General features: G+C 42.0%; 1 protein-coding gene across 1 annotated transcript in view; it reads right to left on the bottom strand.

The window, feature by feature from the left end:
- Wars2 (tryptophanyl tRNA synthetase 2, mitochondrial) overlaps positions 1 to 15,183 on the bottom strand; it is a 77,255-nt gene that overhangs the window by 15,027 nt on the left and 47,045 nt on the right. Inside the window, exon 2 of the mRNA XM_005357090.3 lies at positions 13,960 to 14,217. Coding sequence (XP_005357147.1) covers positions 13,960 to 14,217 — 258 coding nt within the window. The remainder of the gene's footprint in view (positions 1 to 13,959; positions 14,218 to 15,183) is intronic.

Raw genomic sequence — 15,183 nt, 5'->3', positions numbered from 1 at the left:
TATATATATATAGTTAATGTCTTCTTGTATAAAAGCAGAAATAATTAGATAAGATGGTTAGCTCAAATAGTTGAGAATGACCCAAGTCAAGGTTATTAAAAGGAAACAAGTGAAGGGCTGGGCTGTTATTTCTGATGCATAGACCCTTAGGTCAAGGAGAAGAATATGTATATATATCCACCACTGCTACCACTAAAAACACCCATCCAAACTAATACAAATACCAGTCTTTTGTTTAAATTCTCAACATCCCTAGTAAGGAGGTGACCAGGGATGTTTCAGTATCTTCAATGTGGATTTTACTACATCCTGGGGTACCCATCCCCTTGAAATGTCAGGCTTGTCAATAAATCTCCTTTCCTCGTTTCGTCTCTTGTCTCTCCCCTTCACTTCACTCCCCTCTCCTCTCCTCCCCTCCCCTCTCTTGCCCTCCCTTCCCCATCCAAAGCCCTCTTTGATCCTCTTTAAATCCATGATGATAGCCACAAAACTTTTCATGTAGACAGCAAAGAAAGGCACCTAACTCCAATGAAAAATTTGGCCTGCTCAGATCTGCAGTGATGAGAAAGTAGACTGGCTGCATCTTCTGTCCACCAAAGGAGAGTTGTAAAGATCCTAGCTCTCCCTCTTTTGAGTCTTTCTTCACTTTCTTTTTTTTTTTTTTGTATTGTTTTGTTTTCCTGCAACCACCACTAATCAACAAGAAAATACAAACTCTCCTCAACCTAGTTTTGTTTGAATCAAGTTTAATCAAGTAAGCAAAACCTGGCAACAACTGGGATGATTCTTGGGCCCAGGCCATATTCTAACTGATGACCTAGAATGTGAGTCCTAAGAATCCCATTTCTGAGCCCTGGGGATTCCAAGTCTATTGATTGTGGCATTCTGTGTCCATATGATTCCCTTAAAAAGCAGAGACTCTTGCCAATTCTGCAAAGTGGCCCCAAATGTGTTCTCTGTGGGTTTTGCAAAGGGAACATAAAGGGATGGAGATGAACCAGCGCAGGCCTGTTTCACTAGCAAGGAGCTGACATCTGGAGCAAGACAATTTCTCTTTTTTTCCCCCTTCAAGTTAGAGAGAAGGAAGAGTTGTTTTTCATGTATTTGACAAGGAATTGCTTTTAAAGTTTTGCGAGTGGCTGGGTGGAATCTGTCATCTTTCTTCTAAGGGGTTTCAGGGAAGGCAATGGCTATGACAACAGGGCCCGAGAAAACTGCCAACTCCTGCTGCAGACAAACAAGCGGTGACCCAGCATGTCGCCAAGAGGATTAGAGTGGCTTCCAGTCACCGCGAAAACGCATCGCATCCGAACACAGCTAGGCACAGAGAAGAGTGAGAGAATCTTCCTCTTTATCGAAGGGAGGGAAGGGACGAGAGTACAGCGAGTGAGTGTGGGGGACATGTGCAAAGAAGCAACAAAGGCTTAGCCTTGGCGACATGATAAAAAGCTTACCACTGTGTCTCCATGAATGACAGTATTCTGCTTCGAGTAGCTTTTTGTTTGGCCAGATGGAACGAGAATTATTTAACATTCTGCAGAGATTTTGATGTTTTCAAATGAGCATTAAATTAATTCAAATAGATTCCAGTAGAGAAAGTAGGTAAAAGGTCAAGACCAATTAACTTTTTGCTGTTTGTCTTCAATCATTATAAGAGAAATAATATGAGAAATAATTGTCTCGGTCAAGACAATCACATGGAGAGGTACTGATTTCTATTTGAAAAAGAAATTCAAAGTGGTAAATACTTAAATATATTATTTTCCTATGCTGTGAAGCCACAAACAAAACAATTATATGATCTGTTTTAGCCACAGACAAAGGTCAAGGCAGGGAATTGACCTATTCGCCATCCACAAACAAGACTGCACCCATCCACAGAACAAAGCACAAGCATTCTTCAGCCACCGCAGTTTGCCTGCCTTGTTTGTCCCTTTAAAATACAGGCTGGTGCAAGGGTATATACTAGGCACTGGCTGCAAGTATGACCTTCACCAGAAGCTGCAGAAAGAATAGAGTTGCAAACCGACTTGTTGATACAGGGAAAAGCAATATCAAGAGAGCAGCTGCAATGGTAGCTAAATTATAGCAGCTGAAGGGTAAGGCTATCAAGCAAGGTATGAAGAAGTTCACACAAGGATTGCAGTGGGGCTTAAAGCTAACTTGAAGATTCTATCCGGGGAGCACAGGTACTTTTATATCCTTGGCAGAAGCATGGTCCTCTTCTAGGGGGAAGGCTGTCTGTCCCCTTGGACTGAGTGTGTAGCTTCAGGAGGAATTTGCATGGGACCCTTGCCCAGCTATCCAGATCACCTCACACCCAAGAGCTTTTGTCTTTTGAAGGAGTTGACCTGGGTCTGAATCCTAGTTCTGTTCCTTAGCTAGGTTACTCTGGGTAACTTGATACTTTAGTATCTAAGTAAGTTCTTTGGGCTTCAGTTTCATTATTGACAAAGGAAGGGTAACAGTAATTTCTACCTAAGATTGCTCAGAACAATACCTAGCTCAAAGTCAGTTCCTATTACTATAGGTAATAAAAAATACTGTCTCCTGATTTCACATGTCTTCCCCTCCCTCTTTGTTCTTGTTATCTCAGAAGCTGGCCTTGTTGCCTTCCCTCAGGCACACTCCCACCTCAGTGGCTTTCCCTTGGCTCTTTTCTCGGAGAGGAATTCTCCTAACTCCTTCACCTTAAGTCTGCTCAACCATTAGCAGATCCCACCATTAGGAACAGCAACCTGCTACCCTCCTATCTCATAGCAAGTGTAGCTGATTCCTTTTTACGTTGCTTATAACCTAATCTGATGGTCTGAAGGAGAGTGGCCTCCATAGGCTCAAATGGATTAGGACATGTGGCCTTGTTGGAGGAAGTGCGTCTGTGGGGGAGGGCTTTGAAGTTTCAGGACTCTTCCGATTCCCTGTGTGCTTGTGGATCAAGATGTGAGCTCTCAACTGCTCATCATCAACCATGGATGCTAACGCTCTGAAAATGTAAAACAATTAAACAACTTCTTTATAAGTTGCTTTGATCATGGTGTATTGCTGCAGCAATGAAAGTAACTGAACCTTCTAATATAATTTACTGTTGTCTTATGCACTATTGTTGTTATTTATTTTTCTAATCCAACAGAATTAAAGATTTTTATTTGAATTATTCACTGGCACAGCATAAGTACTTAGCAGAGCACTTAGGATTTACATATATTCATTGAATACTTGCAAAATTTATAAATAAGATTACAGGCTTACTAATAGAGAAATGACAAAATCAAGTGTGATCATGCAATGACGCATGTGGCTGTTAGTTAATTCAACTGTCAACTTGATTTGATTAAGGTGTTAATGAAGTAGAGTTTCTGAGCAGTTTCCCCAATGATCACTAACCGAGGAGGGAAGACTCACGTGAATGTAGGTAGCACTGCCCGAGGCTGAGGATCTAGATGGTACAAATGGGAAAAGTGGGTACTGACATTCTCCTCTGTGTTTCTGGGTCCACTGAGATGTGAGCAAGCAGCCCCAGGTTCCTGCTGCCATAGCTGCAAACTGTCCCTGCCCCCATGCTTTCTCAGCCATGATGCACTATATCCTCAAACTGTGAGTCACAGTAATCCCTTCCTTTAAGGGGCTTCTTCTCGAGCATCTGGTGACAGCAACGAGGAGTGTACTGAATGCAGTGGTATACTGACAGTCTGCACAGCAAAAGAGACCAGCCGGATCGGACCCTCCAGACAGATCACAGAAACAACCCACTCTTCTAGGTGTGGCAGCGCACATCTTAAGTCCCAGTTCTTGGGAGGCAGAGGCAGCAGGATCTCTGGGAGTGTCAGGCCAGACAGTGTTACAGAGTGAGACCCTGTCACAAACAAAAAACTTTGCCAAACCCAAATCACTCCAGACCAAAACCAAATAAACTATTCTGTGAAAAAAGTGTGAAACCTACCACAATACATTACTTTTGCAAAATGTTTTTAAGTCACAAAATCAAAAAGCATTATATATTCTCAATGGAATTATAAGTACAAAATATGAGTTTGTGGGAAAATAAGTATCAATTATGAGCCACACTGATCATATGAAGTTCAAGACCATGGCTGTCTATGGTGAAAGAATATGAGGAGGAGAGATGAAAGGACTGTACAAGGAAAGGATTTTTAAAAAGTTCAACTTCATCTACAATTGTAAAAGTTTATGGGGTTGGAAAGATGAAGCACTGGCTGCTCTTCCAGAGGACAAAGGTTCAAATCCCAGGACCCATAGGCTGACTAAAACCCATCTGTAGCTCCAGCTCCGGGGAATTTTACCTCTTCTTCTGGCACCAGACACGCAAGTGATACACACATACACACACAGAAAATAAAAGTTTATGTGTATGTGTGTGTGTGTGTGTGTGTGAGAGAGAGAGACAGAGAGAGAGAGAGAGAGAGAGAGAGAGAGAGAGAGAGAGAGAGAGAAGAGAGAGGCCGACACTGGGTATCTTTCATCTATTATTTCTTCACTTCATTTTTGAGACAGGGTCTCTCACTGAATCAGGTATCACTGATTTGGCCATCCTGGTTGATCAGTGAGCCCTTACAAGGTCCACCTGTCTCTACCCACTTAGTACCAGGGTTACAGATGTACAACTGGCTTTTATGAGGGTGACAAAAATGGGAATCTGGGTCCTCAGGTTTATATGGTAGGTACCTTACCAATTTAATCATCTTGCCAGCTCCATCCTCTGTAACTTTTTTAAACTAAAAGGAACTGAAAGTAGTATGAGAAGATATTAACAACATTCATCTTTGTGCTGAGAACATAGATGTTCCCTATGTATTTTACTGTATTTTTAAAATAAAAAAAAGAAATTAAGAAAAAGAGCCCAAGGAAGCTGATTCCAAAATATGTACTTGCTAGATATCAATCATACCTAATCAATGACCCAGTTCGGTAATTCTTGGGTCAGATCTCTAACACACCCTTAGGGCCCCTCAGGATGTCCCTCTTTCCCATGCAAACGCTACCCTCCCATGCATCGGGTCCTGGAAACTTTAGTTAGGACGCTTGGAAGACTATTTCAGACTCACAAACTCCCATTTACTGCTTCCTCTCGGAAACGGGCAATTTCATGCTGAGTTATTTTTATTAGACTCTTATCATCCCCATGACAAATCCCTTTAACAAGAGCCTTGTTTGGGGATCTGATTTTAATTAAAAGAACGTTCTATCAACGATCCACTCTCACTCTCCTCAGTTGGATTGCCTCCTGTCAGGACCTGAAATGCCAGTGAATATTGGTCCGTATGTATCATGGGTTCACTTTTCTCTGTCCAATATTTCCCAAGCTAAATATGCTGATTCTATCTGCCTGTTCCTAGTTCAAAAGTCAACCCATCTAAGTCCTGGGGCTCATTGTATGCATACTTACCTCTGCGCATACCTCTCCTTAATCTGAAGCATTGTATCAGCTGTAAGGACACACTGGGTAAGAGTTGCTCTTGATTTGAAGTGCCTCCCACACATTGTCTGACACCTACAGATTATACTTCACTTTGTCTCTTCTTATTTCAGAGTCTAATGTGTGGGATGCTTCCAGATTGTTGTGATAAAGAGAAAGGGATCAGAGTTTGATACCACCACGCAAAAGTGGGCAAGTGAGGAAGCAAGGGTAAAGTGGCTACAAAACAACAGAACAAATAATGAAACTAAGTTCTTCTGTATCTGAAACAACCTGAATAAATGGATCAAAGTCACCAAACAAAGGATACACTGGCTGAATGGGTAAAAGAACAAGATCCACCTATATGCTGCCAATGGGAGACTAAGAAACACATAGCTAAAAGTGAGAGCTTTTACATACAAACAACGACCTAAGAGAATTAGGTGGCTTTATTTATGTCTGACAAAACAGCCTTCAAGTACCACTCCTGCTTGGCTATGGTGTGTACTCTGCTCCTCCCTTTCCAGTGGCTAAGGCAAATCAGTGGATAATCCCACTTCAAGGAAAACCAGAGGATGTGGCTAGTAACGGCATTTCTGCTTTCTAGTAAAAACTGGAATTTTAGGAAACACGTACCCTTCATTCCTCAAAGATCCCCTGAGATCTCTGATGACATTAACAGCATGGCCTTTTACCACTACAAATGAAATGTGTAGGACTTCCCAAGTTTTATATAGCTCAGTCTTAAGTGTGAAGAATAAAACTTAAAGAAACACCCTGGAGATAATACAGAATAGTTCTCCGACGCTAAGCCGAGAAGAATTACTGAAAACACACATCATGAGAACTCAACCGCAGGAAAATAAAGGCTGCTTTTCCATAGCTGGCTTGACTTGTTTCTGCGATAAAATGCCCAGGAAAAGCAATGTAAGACAAGGCTTCTTTTGGCTCACAGTTCTAGAGTGCTGTAGCAGGGAACGTGTGGCCGCAGGAGCAGAGGGAAATAGGCCACACTGAGTCCAGCTGGGATCAGAAGGCAATGGACACACGCCTGTGTTCAGCTCACAGCCTTCCGTTGGTTAGGTTCAGGAACACAGCACACAGAATGGCACTGCCACACTTAGAGTGGGTCTTCCCACTTCCATTAACCCACTTAAAAAGGCACCACACACACACCGAGAAAAGATAGTATATAACAAAGGCTTAGTATCCAGAAGATGTAAAAGACTTCCTCAAATCAATAAGAAAAAACAATTAAAGAAATGGGCCAAAAAGAGACATAAATCACAGATGAAAACAGAAGGGTTAGGAGAGAAAAAAAAATTAACTTCAACCAAAAGTGCCAATCACAACAAGATAGCATAGTGTATAATGGAAAAAGAAAACTAGCTAACAACACCAATATTGCTGAGGACTTAGAGGAGCATAAGAGTGTCTGGGTGGGAACGCAAACTAGAATCAGTGTGATCTGGCAGCATGAATAAGGCTCATCCTCGTGATTATACTCTTGATACACGCTCACAGAAAACAATCGTCCAGGGCCAAGAGTAAGGGTGCTTGCTACCAAATTTAGCCACTGACTTCGATTCCTCATGGCAGAAAGAGAGAACCCACTTCTGCCAGTTGTCCTCTGACCTCTATATGCAGGTCAGTGTGTGCATGGTCCCCCACCCACACAAATAAATATATTAAAAAAAAAAACCCTTTCTCATCCAGGTGGTGGTGGTGCACACCTTTAATCCCAGCACTTGGGAGGCAGAGGCAGGCAGATCTCTGTGAGTTCAGAATCCGCCTGGGCTACAAGAGCTAGTTCCAGGACAGGATCCGAAGCTACAGAGAAACCCAGTCTCTGGGGGAGAAAAAGCCTTTCTCAAGTACACAAACGACATTTTCAATGAGACAGATGGATCTCTGTAAGTTCAAGGCCAGCCTGGTCTACAGAGGGAGTTGCAGGACAGGCTCCAAAGCTACAGAAAAACCCTGTTTCGAAAAACAAACAAGCCCAGGCTGTGTCTCTTCCTCCCTGCTGCCTGTTGTTTGTAGTTATAAAAAAAAAAAGTTTGAAAAAGAATTCTAAGTATTCTTGCCAAGAAAATCGGTAAATACATTGTGACAGAGCCAGAAAACTCTGCAGCAATAACACAAATGAACAAATCTCAGAAATGAAATGAAACAAGGACCAGATAGCAGATACAGAAAGATAAGCAGCAGGACACCATTGACTTAGTTTGAAAATGTGCAAAGAAATAATACAGATTATTTATGGCCATATCACATTCAATAAGAATATAAACACATATGCAGGAATGATAAATACCAAATAGACAAAGAGGCTGCCTCTAGGGGGTCAGAGCATGGAACGAAATTCGAGGGAGCTAAAAAGTTTCTCTTGATTTGCAATGTTTTATTTTGGAATCAAAACCTATATGAAGGAAGTTAATATTTCAAAAGACAGCCATTCATCTTCGTACTTTTTGGAATGGTTGAAACATTTTTTTTTTTTTTTTAGTATCCAATACTCTTGGATATTCAAAATATTCCTGGCACAAAAAAAAGTAAGCAAAAAGTTTCTTAAAATATTTTATTAAAGAAGATAAAAAAGATAGCCATCATCTGGATGACCATCTGTTAGTCCACTTTATACAAAACCTTTGCCATATCAAGGAACCTGGAGACAAAGACAGGCTCACAGTGACTGGTGATAGAAAGTTAGTCTTTCCCAAATGTAACACATGGTTTTCTTAACCCCCTATCGTAGACATTAAATAGGCTTCAGAAAAAATTAGTTACTTGTCCATTATAAGAATAAAAAGAGATGGCGGTGACATTCAGGCCACTCTTGCTTTGAGGGTAAGGCAAGACCACTTCCTGTAGGTATTGTCCAGCCGTCCTATCCCTTCTCATCCAGTCATACAGAAGCCCGGATGGAGGCCAGGAAGGGGCACCTGTGGTCTAGGTGAGAACTCTATAGAGAAGAAACATATGCAGACTCTGGGTGTGGAATCGCGTCTTCACCGGAAGTCTACAGCACAGGCCATTCGGAGACTCGTTTCCCCAGGAACTCTAGAGGTATTGCCAATTTTACAAATACATTCCAAAAGGCCGTTAGTCTACAGATGTTTGTTCCCTTCCTATTAAAAGCTGAGTACGCCCTCCTTTTTGGTAGCTAACAACCTGGAGAGTTCCACAATCATGAATTCATGCTCAAATGCACTTGCGAAAGACCAGCGTACACAGAGCCCATGGGGGCTCCGCCTCATTTTAGGATCTGGCTTTCTACTTCTCAGGACAGAGAGGGGAGTCAGGTATAACTTTGTGTGCACAGACTGGGCCAAGATCCATCTACTCAGTTCCTTTGGCCTTCGTTCAGCAACTGATTCCCCATAGTACCCTTTAATTTATTATTACTATAGATTTCTGTTTCCTGGGAAACAAAATATAACTCTAATTAGAGAAGAGGTTACATTCCAGATTCAGATTCCTTCCTGCTCTGCCGACTTTTCCTGGACAGTTCTGGACCTTCAGTAACTTGATATCCTGATACCCTAAACCCTCCTTTTGTCCTGACCTCCGCTGGAAGCCAGGGCTGAGGGCTGAGTCTTGCGTTTTTTTATCTTCCATCTGCAGGGTGATTATATTGCAGGGGTGCTGCTGGGGAGAGATGTGCGGACCTGTCCCTCACAGACATCTGGGGGACTCAAGTTGGATCTGTGCTCAGGTCTGCCAAAAACAAAAGGCAGTGACTTTGGCTTTGAGACGGAAACCTCTGCCAAATACACATATAGGTATTCTCCCCTCCCCCTCCCCCTCCCCCAAACAAAACCGCTTGTGAACACACTTATGTGCACATACACACTCATGTACACATTTTCAGACGAGGTCTGAAAACGCCCCACATATGGCAAACATATTTAGGAGAAGCACTGGAGCTACAGGCCAGTGGGAGAGGAAGAAAAGGAAAATAATGGGGAAAAATCTTCAATACGTCTAAACTGTTCCAGTCAGGCTGCAAAGGACTGCAGATGAAAATTATTGTTAAAATCAGCATCACAGCATAGCCAAATTCTTTTCCCATTTTAAATGATTACTAGGGCTTTTTCTAGTGCACAACCAGGGCACATGGGAAAATCATCATGTAACCAATGGCTACACTACCAAGAAGATGTGACATGGTAGAAAACAATACTCTTATCTAACTCACAATTTCAAAAACTAGTAATTCTACTTGTGAATAATTGTGTGGGGGTGTCAGGTATAAATGCTCTTAACTGGCCCCAGTTGCCAAATCTTCCTAATTCTCTGCTTTTTTATTTTTCAACCAAATGCTCACATGGTACAAAACTGCCAAAATAAAGGAAGCAACAGTAGGGGGAAAAGTATTAAATGATGTACATAAATGATCTGTATATCACCTGTTACCTGTCTCCTATATTGGGGCTTAATTTATCAAAATTAAATTATTTTTCTGTATATGCTTCTGAAAGTTATTGACGAGAGTCAAGCAGGTCACGAACACAAAACAAACTGGTACTAAGTTTATGTCACCTTGGTAGTGTGGTACAAAGGCTAGGCTGCTGTCCTTTGGGGCATTACTGCTGGAAGTTTTAGCTAAATTGGGGTAGGTTTGGCCCCAAAGCAGGCAACTAGCAGAAAGATGCCTGCAGCTACCACACAGGTGGTGGACTGACATTCTGTGAGGTGAGAGCAGAAAGTCTAAGGTGGGTCTCCCACCAGCCCTCTGCCTGCAGCTTCTGAGGAAAGCACACCAGGAGGGTCAGCAGACACAGGCAGGAAGGTCCTACCCATTCGCTCTATGAACATGACCACAAACTCTTCCTGCAGACCTAACAAGATGGTTCTTTTCTGTCCTTGCTTATATCGGCTTCACAGGTTCATCACCTCATATCTCTTTAGCTGCTGCTGTTAAAAAGTCAAACGATCACGTATGCTGGCAACATGTGGGAAAAGGAAACTCCTGCCAGGCATTGGTGGGAGCGAAAAAGTACAGCCATCTTGGAAACGAGTGTGGAGGTTCCTAAAGGAGACCAAAGAAAACACCCACATGACCCTACACTGGGTCCAAACCCCAAGACTGTGAATTCAGGATGGCAGAGGTATCTGCCCTCCCAGGCTTACGACAGCACCTTTCACAAGTTGTAGACCCAAACATCAAAATATGAACAAACCCGCCAGATGTCTATCAACATACCAATAAACAGCTACTATAGAATACTATTCTGTCTTTATAAAGAAAGGATCCTGTCATTTGCAGCAATATGGATAAACTGGGAGGGTATATGCTAAACAAAATAGTTCACGTACAGAAAGACAAATGTCTTGTGTATCATATATAGAATGGAAAGAAACTGAACTCAGAAACAGAAGGGTGGTTATCAGGGGATGGTGGAGTGAGAAATGGGGAGATGTCAGTCAAAGGGTACAGGCTGCAAAACTACAGTTAGACATAAAGAACAACTTCACGAGATCTACTGTAGGGTTGGTGAGGTCACTCAGTACACAAGCCTGATCTCCCGAGTTCCATTCCCAGAAGCCACAATGGAAGGAGAGATTCAACTTGCAAAGGAGTACACACACACACACACACACACTCCAAAACAAACAGAACACCCAACGTGTGACTCTGGGTAGACCATTCGAAATAATTTTAGGATTAAACGGTAATGTGTATTTGTCACCAACTTCATTAGGTATAATGATAACATGGTATTTATATACAACGTTTTCTTAATTTATAGAGAAGCACACTGAAATACTGAAGTAGAGAAACACTATTGTATGGGATATCCACTTTTAGTTATTTCACTACAACCAAGTGAACAACTGTTAACAGCATGACAGCATGGCCACTGACCTGTTCTCATGAACACCTCCGTGTGTTCTGTGTGGACACTAAAAAGGGGCCTGGGAGATCCAGTCCATCTGTGGAGCTGGGACACTGTGACTGTCTAAGTTAGAACAGAGGGAACTGCCCAGAGTGGGTATGTCTCATGGCTACAAAGGCACCTGAGGAAGCAGTTCACACTGGCTGAGGGAAGAATTGCAGCATGTAGGTGAGATGAGCGTGTTCCTTAGAGTTTACAGTCAAACTATCAAGACAGAGCTGAAGTCAAGGAAGGCAGCAAGGAAACACGACAGCGTAAGAGGACGGAAGCTGAGGCAGGCAGACCCCACTCTGTGTCATTCATTTCTCCCTGACCTAAAATACTAGCCACCTGGGAACCAGCGAGTTCCCAGGCTCCTCAGTTAGGAGACAGTGCACAAAGTCTCTCACACTGTAGGTTACTCTTTCTTAAGTGTTATAGGCTACAGAAGTTATCTCAATGACTGCACATTTTATATACCTAAAGAGGTCACTGTCAAAAGTCTATTACAAGGAAAAACATATATAATATGCTAATGTGATGTTAAAAATGTTATCACGAGGACATTATCCTTGGAGGAAGGAGCTGAAAGGACCACTGTTGACTGTGGCTTTTGACACGGTCATTCATTTAAAGATGACTTCAAAAGCAACTTGGCAAGCAGCTATTTGGGGGAGATTAGATGTATTCACCTCCAAGAAATATGGAAATAGTAACTTGTGGCTGAGAATGCAATTTTTAGAAATAACATCAAATAAGGATCAAAGGAGCGCCTGTATCAAAACCAGCTTGGAGGGAGCGAAGCTGGAATGCTTCGCATGAGGTGACTTGAAAGGTGCTTGAGGAGGAGCACCTCTGCAGTGTCAGGGACAGGCGTCAGGGCAGAAAGAAACTGGCTTCTAGAACTACAGGCATCACAATCCTTCAGAAAGAAGGTGAAATGCTTCTCAGGTAAGATGACTGACGAGGCAGGAGGACTGGGGACCAGCAGCATGAACAAAGTAAGACTGAGGTAGGAGAGAAGACCCAGTGGTTAAGAACACTGTTCTTGCAGAGGACCAAGGTTTGATTCCCACCACCCATGTGGTAGCTCACAAGCATCTGTAACTCCGTTTCCAGGATATCTAGTTCCCTCTTCTAGGCTCCATGATTACTGCATGCCCATGGTGCACATATACATATAGACAAAAACACTCGTCCGTATACATAAAATTAAAAAAAAAACTTAAAAAAAAGTAATATAGGACAAAGATGGCATAATAAATACATACACATATTTGATAGGCAGATATGCAGAAGATACAGCTGGTTTACTGCTGCTTTTTAAAAAGCCAAAGCTAATGAATGCATGGAAATCATCAAGAAGTCTGCATTTGCCCAACACAGATATGTACTTTAGGTCTGCCCAACACTAAACTGGAAAAGCCATCAACAAAAGCTTTTTGAGCAACTGTAAATCAAAAGTAAATCTGGGCTGGGCGGTGGTGGCGCACGCCTTTAATCCCAGCACTCGGAAGGCAGAGGCAGGCGGATCTCTGTGAGTTCGAGGCCAGCCTGGTCTACAAGAGCTAGTTCCAGGACAGGAACCAAAAACTACGGAGAAACCCTGTCTCGAAAAATCAAAAAAAAAAAAAGTAAATCTGGGTAAGTTGTCTGCATGATCCATTTAATGATGACATCATTTCACATATGCATATGAGTGACAGGCTTACACTGATAACTTTATTAAGGATATTCTTTATTTAGTGTGCACGTGTTCATGTATGTCTGTGTATACTTGTGTGTTTTGCCATGCTGGGGATTCAGCTAAGGACTCTGAACTATTAGATAAGCATTCTACCATTGAGTGACAAGCCCCTACACCTACTAAATATTTTCAGCTGGTTACTCTGCAGTAAAATCTGGGTTAATAAAAAGGTGTATTAAAACTTAGTAGCAGTGATCAGGAAAGGGGACCCCTTGACTGGGGCTATGCTGCAGGTTAAAGCGGATCTGCAGTAAGGGGTGTGACCAGCAGGAGTTCTTATTATCTTTGCTAGTGTGTGTCTACATTGCTCTGTTTCTGGGTAGGATCTCTCCCTGTCAAAAGATAACTGACTCACCCATCGTGAAGGTATGAGTCAAATATTTTGGCTTCATTTCTTTTGGCTTTCTGAAGATTTTCTTGGCTTATACACTGATATTGGGACTTTGTCTTCAAATATCCTGGCTTGCTCCATCAAATCCTTTCAAAAGCTATTATACAAAGAAGGGACAATGAAATTATCCAGTAAACCTTCCAAGTTCAATATCCAATAAACCACCATTGGAATTACAAATAATCATTGGTCACAAAATTCAATCCCGATCACAAGGAGATTAGTCAACAGTGGGAAGTCATCAGACTGAAAGTAGCCAACTTAAAAAAAAAAATCCCAGGATCCAAAGAACTAATGTAGCATAACTTTGGGGAGGATGAAAGACCATGAAGTATAGCAGGAGGAAGCTGAAAAACAGTACTGAAATACAAGGATACTTAATGATATAAATGCATGTAAATATTAAACTGGAAACATCACATTAGATGATGTCATCCTTGAATAATTTTAAAAAAGTTTGTGAACAGGCACGTCAGACAACATAAAAACCCAAGCCCTCTGGGCTCTGGTCTGAGGAGCTGACCTGAGACTGCTGGAAAAGGATACTTTTCTCTGGGTTTATGCCACAGGCAAGAAGAGCCGCAGTCATGTCCAGTATGCTCTGCTGGAGGAGGGCAGGGTCCTGGGGGACAGTGATGGAATGGAGGTCAACGATGCTGTACAGCACTGTGCTGTACTCCTCCTGCAACTTCACCCAGCTCTCAATGGCTCCAAGGTAATTGCCCAGGTGGGGGATTCCTGTCGGCTGGATGCCAGAGAACACACGCTCCACACCGTCCTTCTGCAACAGGGAAAAGAAAAACAAACATAGTTGCTCTGGAGGCAGCATCCATGCATTCTGTGTACCTATTACCGTATAGTCCTGTTTCTGTGAACTGCAGCCTGATGGGCATCACCATGCATTGTTGGGTATGTACTCTGTTTAGCTCACTATGCTGGTGCTAATGGAGACAAATGGACATTAAAAATGGTTTTTCTTACTTCAAAGCATACAAAGATGCTTAGGAAGAGGTCTGCTTAGCCAAAGATAGCAATCTAGTTGACAATGGATGCAATGTATGTTGACAATGAGGTACAAAGTAGCAAGCAGTACAATCATAAACAGAATGAACCGGAAATGGGGTAAATGGATAGCAGTTCCTAATAGGGAAAGCTTGGCTTTGGTCCCAGTGGTCACCATGAATGCCTGTGCACGAAGAGGCCATCTCATTAGAGATTAAATGAGCCTTTGGATTTTGCTTGTGATTTCACTTTTTGTTGTTAAAAATGAGGCCACAGCATTAGTCTAAAATCTACTGAGTTGTTTCTTATTATTAATATTATAATTTAATGGGTATGGTCTTAGGCTAGGATGAAAGAATATGTACTTCATTTTAATATTTTAAATCTAAGGTTATTTTCATGTTTATTCACTAATTGTATTTAGGTTTTAATTTGGTTAAGAAAAATTTAAAATTCTGCATAATTTTCTAAATTATAAAAATACTTTTGTCTTAGTCATGTCTTCCCTTTGAGTCACATTTCCTAGTGTCATAAAAAAATGGGAAGGAAAAACTAAGTGAGAGGACAGTTGTAGTAATATGAGTGGTGACGCTGCTCCCCAGCACCCCGCTGCCCGCACAGCTAGCTTTATACCCTAAATTATTACACGGACACTGTATTCTTTTAAACACTGCTTGGCTCTTTAGCTCTAGCCCTTTTCTCGGCTAACTCTCGCACCTGGACTAACCCATTTCCAATCATGTGT

This window comes from Microtus ochrogaster, chromosome 21 (assembly GCF_000317375.1).
Source record: "Microtus ochrogaster isolate Prairie Vole_2 chromosome 21, MicOch1.0, whole genome shotgun sequence".
NCBI classification, from domain to species: Eukaryota; Metazoa; Chordata; class Mammalia; order Rodentia; family Cricetidae; genus Microtus; species Microtus ochrogaster.
Note: the sequence above shows the minus strand (reverse complement) of the source record. Positions and strands in the feature narration are given on the sequence as shown.